The 15,598-nt window shown below is 41.1% G+C and overlaps 1 protein-coding gene across 1 annotated transcript; it reads left to right on the top strand.

The window, feature by feature from the left end:
* The first annotated feature begins 4,367 nt into the window (after nucleotides 1-4,367).
* Nucleotides 4,368-14,881, top strand: LOC149288459 (acyl-coenzyme A thioesterase 11-like). The gene is made up of 15 exons (XM_089491644.1): nucleotides 4,368-4,509; nucleotides 6,378-6,447; nucleotides 7,052-7,112; nucleotides 7,553-7,654; nucleotides 8,045-8,180; nucleotides 8,449-8,608; nucleotides 9,804-9,923; nucleotides 11,698-11,842; nucleotides 12,080-12,135; nucleotides 12,428-12,494; nucleotides 12,606-12,689; nucleotides 13,129-13,262; nucleotides 13,607-13,738; nucleotides 14,210-14,336; nucleotides 14,696-14,881. Exons 1-15 carry the CDS (start codon nucleotides 4,368-4,370, stop codon nucleotides 14,879-14,881), a joined length of 1,722 nt encoding a protein of 573 aa, XP_089347770.1.
* Nucleotides 14,882-15,598: the final 717 nt, after the last annotated feature.

Genomic DNA, 15,598 nt, shown 5'->3' with positions numbered 1-15,598 from the left:
TCAATAAGGGGCCTTCCAGGCCTCTCCTAGTCCTGTAGGCAACTGGTCACAAATAAATGTGTGTTTTACACTATTTGTATAACGTGCGACACAATAAGACGTGAGGACAAAGGTTTAGTTAGAAGACTCCACATGGCCCTGGTGGCAGATGCATATGTCACACAGGGCAGGATCTATAGGAGTACTGAGCAGCTCGCAGTGTCACTCGGTGACACCAGCTGTTACTTTGTCATACACTTGCCCCCAGCCTCTAGAGCTGGAGTCTACGATGGGGGGCTTGAAACTGCTGGAGGTTTTTGCTGATTGGCGGCGGGATCTGTGTGACGCTGAACTCCCCCATTATCAGGAAGGAGATTGAAAGTAGAATCCCAGGAGGACAGAACGACCCCCCCCTCCTGCTGCTGCCTGTAACATTATATGACTTGTTGTATACCCCCCTGCGTGAGCTCCACGTGTGGCTGTGCTAACAGTTCCTGCCCTAAAGAGCTTCTATGCTGCTCTGTGGTTATATACCGGACATACATATTAACCCTCCGATGGCCAGAGGCATCAGGTCCTTCTCCGTTAAGGCATTTTAAAAACGTCAGCCTCTAGGGTTGACGCGCTAAGGCGTGATAATCCGAAAACCCCGTACTCTAGGGAGATATACTCTGTGCCCTGTACTAATATACAAAGCCTTTGTTCCACGGCGAGAAAGACTTTACACCGTTTACGTCGAATAACAAAGAAACCGGACATGTCTCTCTCTCTCTGGAGTCGTGGGGCCTGTACTCAAAAACCAAAAAAAAGCCTTTGGCTCTAAATCAAAGGTGACCTGGTTTAGATAGTTGAGTTAACAAAGGCAGACATAGCGAGGAAATTCATCCCAAACTGCCCTGATTTTGTACATTACGGGGTAATTCTGCACCACCGCAAACCGCTTATCAACCCGTTCCTTTGCAATGTGATTCGCTGCCCCCGATTCTTCACAATGACATCAATCTGGATTTCCCTTTAGGGATTCCATAGACGATGTCCGTAGATGATGTTGACTTGTCAGTCATTGTTATTCTTAATTGAATTACCGCTTCTCGTAGCGGACGCAAAGCAATGGCAAGAGTCCCAATATTCCACATGTCCTGGATACTTAATTAGACTGCAAGCTCTACGGGGCAGGAAGATCATTTCCTAATGTAATCATATCTATCGTACCCCGATCAACACGTCTGTAGAATACTGTATTATAGAACCCCACTTATTGTACCTCCTGTTCCGTTGTAAACTGTAACATGGTAAGTAAACCTGTTAGTGTAAGTAGCGGGGTTACTAGTCTAGGCTACCGTTCACAGACACAATGAGTTAAATCCGTAATCGATAACTTCAGACCAATGAAAAGAGAAGCTGAATGGATACCGAGCCACTTCTCTCTGCCAAACACTGAAATCTGCTTTGTTAGCGGTAAGCGTGGTGAATACAGCTGGTGGCGACAATGTGCGCTGTCTATGTCCACTTAAATTCAGGCTAATAAATGCAGAGCCTTTCAGATCTTTTGTGAGGAGCGTCCATCCAGGCTTCACACAAGGAACAAATGAGCTTTATGCGGGTATATGAGGGGAAGGAGCACACTGCCACCTGCTGGTTAAAGTTGTAATGACAGCACACACAATGCAGCGTATTCAGAATAGAGGCAGAAGAGTTCAAACATTTGGATATTATTATGAATAATGAAGAGTAAACCCAAGTGACCTCCTCCTTCCAAAAGGGCTGGCCCTGTATAATGCATAGTGAAACCAGGGCCAGCTCTTTTTCAGAAGAAATATGCCTGTATAGCAATGTCTGTGAGTTAAATTTGCACCTCCGCAGCTAACTCCCGCTTTAAAAGCCCCACTATGTACAAAGCATACAGAAAAATTCTGCTACTTGTATGTCGTCTACACCTGATGTTAAGTATACGTTTCATGCAGTCACGGGTGTTCTGTCACTTATATGTGTAATGCGGGCTGATCAGCGGATAGTTACAGTAAATGCATATTGCAGGGGAGCCCTGTCTGATGCATTTTTAATAAGCACCATTTAAATGTAACACGTGATGACTGGTGATATTGGTAAAGAAGCTGAGAATAGACCCCTAGGTTCCCTTTTTGTCCCCAGTACATGTAAAATGCTGCGTGTTGCGTGTATAAAGCCACGGAAAGGGAATCAGTGGCTCATTTACATACACCACATACTACATGCACCAAATCCGCAACACGTGAAACATGTGTGTCCTGGAAAAAGTGGCTGATGTGGCCACCCTGTGATCATACATGTAAAGAAGCCCCCCTAGGACATGTGTGACACGTAACCGATTCCCTTCTGTAAGTTTATACATCTCACCTAGTACAGGTCAACACGTTACATGTACAGGTCAACAACATGTGAAAGTATGCGTGTTCCGGAAAAATGACTTATATTGCGACCCCCTCTCTACTTGACCGGCGCAGCCAAACATATAACACATGCTTAGATGTTTTGTTCCTAGACAGGGAGGCATCTCTACATACTATGCAATACTGCAGCAGGCATTAACCCACTGAGTGCCACATCACCCCATGACCCCCATACAACAGGCAAGTTCATTAACCAGAGGGTGGACCAGGTCACCCCATGACCCTAGATCCTTTAATACAGCAGGCTACTAATTACACACCGCAATGCAAATAACTGTCATTTCCAAGCCGTTCCCTTTAAACCTCTCCCCATCAGCGAGTGATCGGCGGGGGCCCCACATCGAACTCATTAACGAAGCAGCCAGCGTGTTTTACCCACACTGCCTCACTCCCTTAAAGCGGTAAATACACGGCGAGGGCGGACTCGGTCACACTGTGCCTCGGTGACAGGTGGGGGCGCCCGGCGAGCTCTCCGCTCCTTTAAGGAAACTTTATCCTCCTGCTCTGCGTTTCCGTGATTTCCCGGTAACAGATCTGACACCGAAAGTACTAACCCTCTGTCCCGATCCTTGGCTGTATACGTCCTTTATTGTTACTGGGACGTACTCGCCTAATACCTGACCTCATCGTCGCCGTGTCGGGTTATTATTAGTAGTTATAATTAAAACATTTTTTTCCCCCTGATTTAAAGGGTCAGAGATTAATGAATCCCTTGGTCTTATCTTAGATTCAGGATAACTTTATGCCTAACCCATGCATGTTTGAATTCCCTCACTGTATTAGCCTCTACCACCTCTGGGAGGCTGTTCCACTTATCTACCACCCTCCCAATAAAGTAAAACACATAAATGACTTATTTGGGAAAACAATAATCTTCTGAGTGTCTCAGCCTGTCCTGATGATCAGATATCATCACGGTGTATGTAAACGTATACATTAGGTATGAAGCCGGCATGGTCCGAGCCCGTCCTGATTTACTGCTTCCCGCTGTTATTTGTTATGTCGGCGCAGTCTGATTCTGTCCTGATGCCTCGCATTGGTTTTGTAGAACGGTGAATCCCATTAAGTAGACCGAGCAGAAAGAAGCGAGATCCTCGCTCCGCCGGTTACAGACTCAAACACGCCTGCTCTGCTGGATTGAGGAAGTAAGTGGGAGGACGGCGAGACACCAACACCCGAGCCGAGGGCACGCAGCAGGTGGACGGACACTGACTCGTGTCCTAGGAGAGGTACCCCTGGCATATGGTCATCCCCCTATAACCCCTCACCCCCCTCTAACCCCTGTAACGTGGATTGTTTATTGGATCACTGGCTCCATGTGTGTCGCCCGTAGGAGTCGTTTGTTTGTATCTGTAACTTTTAAAATGTTTCTATACGGTCCCTAAACCAATTGAAAACAATGTATTTTGAGCCCGTACATGTACGGGCTTTGTCATTAAGGGGTTAAACCCGTTCATATCACGATAGTGCTACTTTCTATCTGTAACTCCTAATTTTACCATCTCAAGTTGCGGCGCATATCCACCCGGTGCAGCTGCTTCCCCTGCGCCTCCCCTTCTCCGCAGGACGCCTCATTCCCTCGCCTAATAACGCAGATCTGGGGAAATGTCTCTCCAGCTCTTCTTAATGCATTGGGTTGCAGTGATGAGAGTTGCAGTGTGATGGCAGCTGGATTCTTGAGATGTTAGTGCGTGTATCTTAGCTTAACTATTTACCCTACAATGCATGGTTTCCTGCTGTTAACCCTTTTGTGCCTTTTGTGTAAAATAAGAATTATAGGTAGGCAAAGGTGTTTACGAGACAATATGAGATATGAATTGGACCCCCACGTGCCCCTTTATGTCAACGTATGTTCCCTTGTATGTGATTTGTTGCTTATTTCAGAGATATATTAGGTTGAATATTAACACAAATGGTAAATATGATGAGTTTTCCCGCAGGTTCCGAAAGTCTCTCGTCATGGAAGACTGCGTAGACAATGTGCGCAATCCCACCGAGGTGCACATGAGTCAGATGGTGATGCCGTCTCACGCCAATCACCGGGGCCAGCTCAGCACCGGCCAGCTGCTGAAATGGATAGACACCGCTGCCTGCCTGTCCGGTGAGAGGGCCCCCCCCCCCCCCCCGCGCTTGGGATGGAAACCGCGGGAAATACAACTCCCATGAATCTCTGCGCAGCCGTAAAGATACGGTTTGTTTTATGGGAGTTGATATTTTGCTGCCGTCGGGGAAGTGTGTATTGGCGACATCTCTTCGAAGTAATGTAAGAGCTTTAGGCAAAGTAGTGCCGGTTGGAATATGCACTAAAAGCAGAAGGTAATGTAGATAAATACGCAGTTTGTCCATAACACGCCAATGTCCCATGGTAACAACCGGGGCCCATAGGCAAGTAGGGCCATTTGGTCCATTTACAGTGAATTAAATGAAGAAAAAAGATTCCGAGAGACCCTTTAAATTTCACAACGAGTTTCCTGTATAATGTCTGAAATAATTCTCTCTCTTTTTTGGGCGATCTGGTGGATAAGCCCTTATTTTTAATGCTACGCGACGCTGTATCTACGTGTTCTAGCAAAGCGTCTGTGATTTACTGAAACCCTTCTTGGTTTGATGAGTCATGAGGAGGCGAACAATGCTTTGTTCCTAGTCCTGACTCACCGAGTCTCCGGGGTCACAGTGTACCTGCTGAAATCATTCACAAACATCTTCACTCATTCATTTTCACCAATACTATCTGCTCAGTGCCCAGTCATCCAGCTCTGTATATTACACCCATCCCCCACCTCTCAAAGAGCCTCGATGACATCATACAATTTGTCAAAGCTTCCGTAAACTCACTTATATTCATTTGTGAATAAATCCCAAAATGTTCTCAATAATTCTATTTTTTGAATTCAATAAATCTATGCAATGGTGTTTATTAGGCAAACTTACTTTCTAATACCAGAACCCCCATGTGTTAAGGTTGCGGTTCCACTATCGTTCATTGTTCTCGTATGCTAAGCAAGTAATAGATCTGTCATTGTATTCTTTCCTCCGAAGGTTCAATCCCATTAAAACAACACAATAATTTAAGAAGCATTTTCGACAACAGCCTATCAGAGCCTGCTTTTGCGTCACATGAGAATGACATTTTCCCAGAAAATAAAACATGAAAGAGACAAAATTTGACATAAGGAATTATTTATCAGAAAGGTTGAGCATTCAACAGCATTAGGAATAATGGACTTGGTTCTGCGAGCCGTCGTCCTAAGGACTTTAATGCATATGGCCCCATGCACATGCGCAGAAAGTACTCACAGGAGTACAAGTCGGGACTTTTAATTGTATTTAGTGAAAAACGCTTGGTTACCGATGCAACGTCTTATCGTAAAAAACATTTTCAGCGGTAGAACCTACACCACAACCGCTAGAAAATACTACAACGAATCTTAATGGAAACAATCTGCTCCTAACCGAGGCAGTGAGGTTTGTAGAAAACTAGCGCATGTTACATTTATACAGTTAAGTCAGATTTTCTAGATTAAAAAAAGTAGATCTGCAAATTTATATACAGATGTAAACCACATGAAAAGCATATTATTGTACAACTTGCTACAATTTATCAATTTAAGTACAACATAGCCTCACCAATCAAGACTGAAAGAATTCTGGCATTACGCCCTTATAATGAAATCTGCAGAATAGGTTTTCTTGTACTTGGCATCAATTAAGGCACAAGAGCAAAAATATATAAAAGTGGCAGTGCTGATGCCTTTTTCATTTTTTATTTAAATTTCATACATACCAACCATGTCCAATATAAATGACCACAAATGAAACAAAATTATTTAATTTTAATTCTATTAATCTTTTTTTTTTTGCGCCGTATTGCCCCTATATGATATAAAATGATTATAGACTATTTTGTGTGTACATTTTATGTGGATTGATGAAGGGGGACTAATAACCGATCCACCTTTGGATTTCCAGCTGAGCGGCACGCAGGCTGCCCCTGCGTCACCGCGTCGATGGATGATATCTACTTTGAACACACAATCAGGTAATGACAAAAACTATTTATTAAAACTAAATGTGTTTTATTGCTTTTAAATCGTGGTAAATGTATTAGAGATATTTAGTTTAAAAGTAGGGGGCTATTTTAACTCGGCCTTGCTAAGAAAAGGAAGTTAAGATGGCCGCCCCAATGTATACACAAAATGAGGGGCTTTAATAAGTATTTTTTATTTTACTCTGTCAATACCATTTATTTAATGTTTTTTTATCTGTAAATACCATTTATTTAATGCGTATTTTAATATGTAATTACCATTGGTTTATTCTGTGTATGGAGGTATAAAACAGCGGGACCCTGGTACACCCATCTACTGTCCGGGGAGGTCTTGTCAGAAGTGGTCTTCGTGGCCAGTACACCTAGAAGAATTGATGCTGTTTTGAAGGCAAAGGGTGGTCACGCCAAATATTGATTTGATTCGGATTTTTCTTCTCTTCACTTACTTTGCATTCTTACTTTACAGAATTTGTTTCCACGCCTGCCTAAAACTTTTGCACAGTAATCTATACATACATATTGTTATATGTATATGTTGTTTTATCGTATATGTTTTGTTTACTAGTGTAGTGTTAACTAATGTTTTCCATTTTAGCGTGGGACAAGTCGTTAATTTAAAGACAAAAGTAAACCGAGCTTTCAACTCCAGTATGGAGGTTTGTATTACTTGATATTCAATTGTGTTTTATTTTCTACTGTTCGTCAAAAAAGGATTTATATCACCTTCATGAGCCTTTCTGTTTAGGCACCTTAATGCAAAATACAGTTTTTAACATCACTCACATAGTGCAGTATTGTGGCCTAGGGAGTCGGATCAAGGGTACGGTATCCCACCACACAAAGAAACGGCCAATGTTGAGGCCAAGTGTTGTTGGCCAAGGAAACTTGACAGAAAACGTTGAGCCCCTGGTACACCCATCTTCTGTCTGGAGAAGTCTTCTCAGACGTTTTCTTTATGAAAAAATGTTTTTTGGTAGGGTCTCCCATAAGGAAAACCTAACAAGAAAAACCACAAATGTTCTTTTTGTGCCTAGAAATATTCCGGTACCTATCTCATCCTCGGAAACAATTTATCCTTTATGTTTATTTTGTCCAGGTTGGAATCCAGGTCACCTCAGAAGATGTGTGCGACGGAAAGGAATGGAACGTGTGTCAGGCTTATGCCACGTTTGTAGCCCAGGCACAGGGCAACGAAAAGGTGAGATGCTGGTGCAGATAGGTCTGGTGGGGGGAAAGGAGATAGTGGTTCAGTGGCTTATTATTCCACCTGATCCTTGATAAGTGGGAGCATGACCTTCTTCATTGCGACCGTTTGGGGATAGTAGTGGGCATTGTGACTTCCTAATTTATTGTTCGCAGGTGGGGAGGAAATAATAAATTTGTATTTTAAGATAAAGGTAAAGATGCATTTTATGTGGGTAGCAAGTTGGTGAGCTCTTTATTCCAAGCATGACTCTGAAAGACCTAGAGCTGGTCATCAGTCATAGTGAATAATTCATTGTATTTTGCTCAGGACAGCAGTGGTCATCCTTAATGGTCAATAATAAATATATTTGTGATTTTTGTTAATTAAAGGTTCTCTGTGCAGGTAAAGCTGAAGCCCGTTATACCTCTGACGGAAGAGGAGAAGCTGGAGTACAGCATCGCTGCTGAGAGACGACGGATGAGGCTGGTCCATACTGACAATATAAAGGAACTCTTAACCAAAAGTGCTTCCAAAGATGGTAGGTCTTCTTGTGATCCTTAGCAGGTTCTCTCTGTGTTCGCTGAGAAAAAATATTAGAATGTTTTAAATACATTTTCCCTTATCTTAGGAAACTTACAGATTGCTTGCGTATTACATTTTATGTGATGTTTCTCTACAACCTTAGCCCTAACTTTTTTTTATACATGCATATTGTCCATAGGTGAATATTACGTATATTATTATATTTTATAATAATTATTATACCTGAAATATGTGTATCTTATTTCCGGGAAATCTTGTTTCAGAAAGAAAACAAGAGGATGGGGTAAATGGAATTGTTCTGGCACTAAAGACCAGGGTTGAGAGCGTAGAACTAGTCTTGCCCCCTCATGCCAATCACCAGGGGAATACATTTGGTGGGCAAATCATGGCTTGGATGGAAAATGTTGCCACAATAGCTGCCAGGTATAGTATATACAATGGAAGGTGCTATTAGACGGAGTGGTAGACGTCTAATATGTCTGGGAGTTGGTTAGGTGCCATTTGTTTTTTCCACAGAGAATCTTTACGTTGTTTTTTTACCCTCCTGAACGTAATTTGTTACGCTCCATTCATTAAGATTTGACTTTTATTATTATTTATTTTAAGGCCATGTGTGTCTGTATAGTATTTGTCAATGCTAAATACTTGATCACAGCAAATATGCAGTATGACTAGGTAGGCAACTTTCTGCACCATTAATTGTGGGCATCAATCACCATCAATCAATCAATCAATCAATCAATCGCCATGATTCCATGGCCTGGCAAGTGTTTGAGCCTGTACCATAAACTGGGTGACTGGCCCAGCCTAGCAGGATAAGCTGGAACCGGTAGGAGGGGGGTGAGCTGGAACCAGTGCCACGCTGGAACCAGAAGCGGCTAAAACCCTCCATCTCCTCCAGCAGTAGACCTTTTCACTGTCCTCGGAATGAAGACCTGCGTCTCAATTGGTTAAAGTGGCCGGGGTCTGGCCTGGCTCGGGCAGCGTTGTGGACAGCATGCCTGACCCTATAATAGGCTCTGATGGCTTATAGTCCACATACCGATACAGCACAACATATATATTACATATATTAACTGTCTAGCCTGACCTTTAAACACTTTTATAAGACCTGAGTGAAATACATTGATTCTCCTAGTTTGCACTCTGACCACCAGCTGGTGCTCTGCATGCTCTTTGCTTATCAGTCAAACGATCCCCAAAATAAGGTTAAGTAAATGTTCCGGAAGGAGCATTGTTTCATGAAACCTTTGTTTATGAACTACACAACCGTTTATGATCGGCCACCATTCTCCGATCTCTGCTCCTTGAGCCTGGATGTCTTCACTAATTTGTTAAATGAATGAATGAGGACGTCGAGTTATTGGCTATGCAGGAAAATATTCAGTCTTATCAATACATTTTCAGATGACTGTTCTGAATAAAAATTAAAAAAAAATGATGTTATAAAGTCTTACACTTAATATAACATAAATGCTCTGTGTTGGAAATATACTTTATCACCCATTTAGGGTAATTTGGAACCATGTGTTATTCCATTGTTGTGTGTTTGCGGTATGATCATATCCCTTGTCCCCCCCCCCCCCATTAATAAAAAGTCTTACTCATTCCCGCACAGTCGTCTTTGCCATGCGTACCCAACTCTGAAGGCCATTGAGATGTTTCATTTCCGAGGACCTTCTCAAGTTGGAGATCGTCTGATACTTAAGGCAATAGTGAACAACGCTTTCAAGGACAGGTAAGTGACACGTTAAGGAGGAGGATGGTATTGTTTTGATTTACTGGTGCCATATTCTTTTTATTCCATGGCACTTTGTGGTTTGACTGCCTGTTAAGATTCAGTTCTTTAGAACTGCATGTTTATAATGACCAACAAAAATATCACAATGTAAGAAAACTATCTGGGTTTTTACATTTTCTGTTGGCTGTTGTTTGGTAAGAAGCCAAGGATTATCACCCTTTCATTTACCTTTATGTAACTGAGCCGGGTCCCTGCTAGGTTCTTTGAATTCACTTTGACCTCTAGGATGGCCTTTCTTGGAAATTTACAACCTGAAAGACTTGGCCCTTTTTCGGCAATCTGAGCTATTGGTATTTTAATTGTATACAAAAGATCTAAGATTACAGATTTTTTCCCTTGCGAAGGTGAGTGTTATTTGCTGGAGTTGTTTTTTGTGGCAAAGGTAAAGCTGTTCTGCACCGCTGAACACTTACGGGAACCGAGGACAACTATTTCCAGATTAATAACACAAAAGAATATCTGCGTAAAAGAGGAGTGAAAAATCCAGCTATGTGTTCGAGGAGGCTGCAGGAAAGTAGATCAATCAGATTGCACGGAATTATTAGAATGAGATGGGAAAGTGTCCATGGACTTTGTCTTATCTCATACTGATAATCCTGATTTAGACGCTGGTACAAAGCCCAAGGAGAAGTGTAAGATAAAACCAGTACACAATTGTTTTTATTGCTCCTCCAGTTGATAGGGCACATACTCTGGGAGAACAATAAAGTAACCAACCATGTTGTTTTTTCACGATCCGGAATGATGTACTTTGGATTTTCCAAAGGAGATCTGAAAGATAATCGCGGTGATACTTGGAGAGACTCATGCATGATGGAAATATAGTGTGCTGGTATAAGTGGGGCTGGATTATTCATACTTTTCTGGCGTTTCGGCTTCCTCTTAATAATGCCTGCGTTTTTTTTTTATCTGCAAACATACAAGCAGTGACTTAAAGAAATGCTCAGAAAGATTTAGTTTGCAACATGCAATTAATTCAAAATAAATAAAGTACGCCTATTTCTTATTTTATGATAGCTCAAAATACTTTTATTAAGACACATTACAAATTATATATATATATATACCATATTTAAGTAGTTACAATAAATGAAAATGCTGCATGTACACAAATGTTTGTGGGAAACCAAACTAATTGTTGTATATTATATAGAAGCGATAATTGATTATATATTTAAACTGGATAACAAAGATACAGCAAAGCATAGCTACATCTGTGTACATAAGGACTTTTTTTTCATTTCAAATGACACAGCTAATTTTAAAACAAAAAAGGGCATATAAACTATATAGAATGTATTGTGTTCCCCTGGAAAAACAATGGAATCCTCCATGGACCATGATAATTGTCCCCAATGCCCCCTTGCATAGTGGTATGGTCCTTTATGGCTCGTAATGAAGAATCCCAGGAGTTTATTTGATGTGATGCTACTCTGATTGTATTCTGTAATTAATAGTTACGGGTGTCCCTGGCCTCGGCAGTTCTTTACTATATTTATAATGGGTCCCCACTGGATGACTATTTCCAGTAACCAAAACTCCAGACAGATACTCTGGATAAATGGGACAGCTTTTTTTGTATATCCCTTTAAGCTGACAATATAATTGGCTCTTTAAAGATTCTATGATGCTCCTATACAGTTCTACAATCATATGTAAATATAATATATGTTTATATCAGGTTGAGATTAATCTATGGTTTCCTTTCCAGTATGGAGGTTGGGGTGTGCGTGGAGGCATTTAGTCACAAGATGGACGTACCCAGGAGGCATATAAATAGTGCGTTCATGACATTCATGGTTCTTGATGAGAACAACCACCCTTCTGTATTACCACAGATCAAACCCGAACCAGGAGTAAGTAGCCTTCCATAATGAATCATGTACTGAATTAAACTCCCCAAAAAGGTTTGCATCTTAGTGAAAGAAAAATCTAAACATAAGGCTCCCCTATTTCCATATCTATGAGCTGCTGTCTAAACTGCATTGAGGGGTAGATTCTTAAACTCACAGCAGCCTTTGGGGCTACTCACGCGTTTGCTTCCCCATATTGTCTCTATAGTGCTTTTTGGATAATTAGATATATTTTGACAGGATGGTGTTAGACGCTACAATGAAGCCAACGCTCGTAGGAAGATCAGACTAGACCGGTGAGTAAAATTCTTCAAATAAGTTTTTCTTAAAATTACTATAAACATTAATTGCACACAACTTTCATATAACACATGTGTAACTAAAGAATACTCCATACTGCATATCTGTAAAGTCCTGTTTTATTGTTTCTTCTGTTATATACTTAAGAAGGACATTATCTTTCCAAACAAAAATCATATGTATATTTTTTGACCATATGCAAATCGACAAATTAGGGGTCTGGAGTGGGATTGCGGGGTTATTGCCTTCTCCTCATCTGTACCAATGCTGGATTTCTTGTACCAACAGCAAATATGTCATTTCCTGTAAACAGTCTGAGGTTCCGCTGTCTGTCCCATGGGTTCCAAGTAACCAGGTAAGTTCCAAACCAAAAAAAAGAAGTTACCAACTCTCCAAAAAATAGAACTTCTTTACAAATTGCTGGTGTTTAAGAGTTTGATATGACTCAGTTTTCATTCTTTTTTAGGTTTATCTCAGTTACAATAATGTTTCGTCGCTGAAGATGCTGGTATCCAAAACCAAGTGGGTCTTGGCTTCAGAAATAAACAAGGTACTTGAGAATATATTATGCTCTCCATATCTCTATGTTCGGTTCTCATGTCCCACTAGTGCATGTTATTTCTCCAGCAAAGACTGTCATCAGTACTACAGAGCAGAAAGCCGGGGACTGAACTGGTGGCAACTCATGGAAGCCACTCACCAATTACTGGGAATTTCTTTGAGTTAAGCCCGAGCTTATTTAAGGCAGGATAGACCCAGAGAGATTTAACTATACATTATACAGGATCAACATGCAAGGGGAAAAAAAGGTGCCTGAAGAAGTAACCTTAGTAGCTTTGAAAGCTTGAACTATAAGGCGATTCAGTTTTCCAAAAAATACATCATTTTTACCAGAATTATATATAAATATATATATATATTATTATTATTACTGTATATTGTTATCCATTACTCGATCACGAAGATCGCTTGTCTTGTTTTCTATCCAGGTCAGACTCTACACGCTGGAGGAAGACGGTATTCTGTCCTTTAGGGTTGAAATGAAAGTGTCCATTGATGCCAGACAAGCCTTTGCGCTGCTGTCTGACCTGAGTCGCAGAAGCCAGTGGGACACCTATTATAAGTAAGTTCTCCCACTTGAGTAAAGGTAGATTCTGATCTATTGCAGCAGATGTGTCGGTCAGATAATTATGTGCATAATGTCTTGTCCAATGATATAATGTACATTTTACATTAATTTACTTAATTTGCTGATCTCATGCACTGAAGTATTCTATTAATATAATAGATCTCTGCATGGAGTAGATGTATAGATGCCAACAGTCCTGTTGTTGCAGGTCTCCCAATCGGACACTGCACACCCATACAAAGCCTTGTGGTTTCACACTGTTCTCCACTTGTTGTGAGATTATTATTTCTCATTTTTATTTATGATATAGTTGTTAATGTGTATTCTGTATTCTGCAGGGAATGTCGGCTTTTGCAGCAGGTGAATGAAGATGATGCAATTTATCATGTGATCAGTACCATCCGTTCCACGGAAAGCAAATTTCAGGATTTTATCATCCTGGCATCTAGAAGGCAACCTTGTGACACCGGGTGAGCAGACAAGTTCTGGGCTTTATTTGTTAAGGAAGGATGTGAATCAAAGTGGTAAATGTGTAGGAATAGGCAAGATTGTTCCAATGATGTTCTAGAAGGGTTCTCATTTAAAAATCACTTCAACCCAGGTAAAGGTAAATTTAATTGTACTGGGGCATCACTAACTGTACTATTTATCATTTTTATGATTCATGATCATAGAAAATCATTTTTTTCTTTATTATTACGAAGAAACATAAAATATGATGGCAGATAAAAACTTTTCGGCCCATCTAGTCTGCCCATTTTTCCTTACTTTTTTTGTTTGATGTACAGTGTAATAGTGCTGCATATGGCCCTATTATGTTTGCTGTGGCGCCCAGTTTGACGCTTTTAAATGGTTGCCCCTGTAGAAACACCGGTATATGGGCGCAATAGAACAGGGCTGTTGCAGGACCTCATATGAGCCCCCAATGCTTTGTTTTGTAGGGACCCTTACGTTGTAGCCTTCCGGTCCGTCTCTCTCCCAACTCACCCTGCATCTGAGGAGTACACCCGCAGCGAAACCCTCTGTGCTGGATTCTGTATCTGGCCGCAGGAAGGAAACATGACAAAGGTACGGCTGGCTTTTAGACCTGTGTTGGTTATGTGGCTTTAAAGCCAAGTATAGGAGGTAGTTAAACAATCTTTCAAAGTTAAAACCAATTTAAATGCATTTAAAAAGTAAACATATCTAGAATTTAACAGAATTTAAAGTGAGATTGCCCGTTTGTAGATTAGATTTGCATTCAGCTGGTTTAAGCTCTTACGTTTTTAAAACATCACGTTTGTGCCCTTTGTTGCAAATATTCTCTAACTGTTCGCTCAGCAGTCCTGAAATCAGCATTTCCTTCTCATTCATACGCGGTGTATCATTTGCATGCATGTCTGAGATTGGGGGTAAAGGAGGCATTTATATATTTCATTCCTTCACAGATTTCCTATTATAACCAGTTTACCCCGGCATTCGTCTCGTATATAACAACCAACATCGCTGGACTCTCATCCGATTTCTACACCACCTTCCAGGCGTGCGAACAATTCCTTGTTGAAAACACCAAGGTCTCTACAGCAAGCGTTAAACCATCAGGTGGCCATGACGCTAAACACAATAATGTTTGAAGGCGTTTCTAAATTTTTTTTTTCAGGCTGCAAACGCTACAAACAAATAGCACTTTATTTACAGATGACAAAATACAGAAGACTATGTATTAAGGGCAAATATAATGTAAACTTGTCAATGTTTAGAAATCAGCAGGAACTTTTCTCTCGTTACTGCGGTGCTTTCATCGATTTTTACCTATATGTGAGAACTCTGTAGGTTTGTCCTGGAATCTACGGTGAAATACTGCCTTTCTAGGTCTCTGGATCAGTTTTCTTTTTCACCAGCAGTGTTGTTTAGTCGTGCCTACTACCAGTCCGCTTCTCTGCCTACTCCCAGTGCACTTAAGGTTCCCTGAGGCTAGACCTGTCCCTTTGTACAGCTTGCACTACCCCATGTAGAGCTGACCCCACCCCTGCTGTAGGCTAGACTCGCCTCCATGCAGGCCTGAAGCCACTCCCCAGAAGAGCGAGAGGTCCTCTTTAAGTACTGGAGTATCTGATCTTGATTCTGGCTCTGAGGGTTTGCAGTGACCCACTCACATACAGAAGGAGAGATGTAGGAATGTGCTACTCTTATTGCAATGGAAGATTTGCATTATTGCTATATGTTGATTTTTATTAAATGAATATATTACCAGAATGACTGCTGCACCAAAAAGGAAATGGTAAATTGGTGGCATTTTAAAGGGTTTGCTGCACAGAAAATGTTATTATAAAATAATTCTTACATGTTTT

This window comes from Sceloporus occidentalis, unplaced genomic scaffold, assembly GCF_023333645.1.
Source record: "Sceloporus occidentalis isolate IW3139 unplaced genomic scaffold, rSceOcc1.0.p SCAF_51, whole genome shotgun sequence".
In the NCBI taxonomy this organism is placed as follows: Eukaryota; Metazoa; Chordata; class Lepidosauria; order Squamata; family Phrynosomatidae; genus Sceloporus; species Sceloporus occidentalis.
The sequence above is the reverse complement of the archived record's forward strand: the minus strand, read 5'-3'. Positions and strand labels throughout refer to the sequence as shown.

What these genes read in the sequence shown, in the direction of transcription:
- LOC149288459 (XM_089491644.1), top strand. Translation starts at nt 4,368, where the DNA reads ATGGAAGACTGCGTAGACAATGTGCGCAATCCCACCGAGGTGCACATG. An exon ending in CATGGGTTCCAAGTAACCAG is followed by an intron (nt 12,495 to 12,605) that starts GTAAGTTCCAAA and finishes ATTCTTTTTTAG; the next exon opens with GTTTATCTCAGTTACAATAA. An exon ending in CAGTGGGACACCTATTATAA is followed by an intron (nt 13,263 to 13,606) that starts GTAAGTTCTCCC and finishes TGTATTCTGCAG; the next exon opens with GGAATGTCGGCTTTTGCAGC.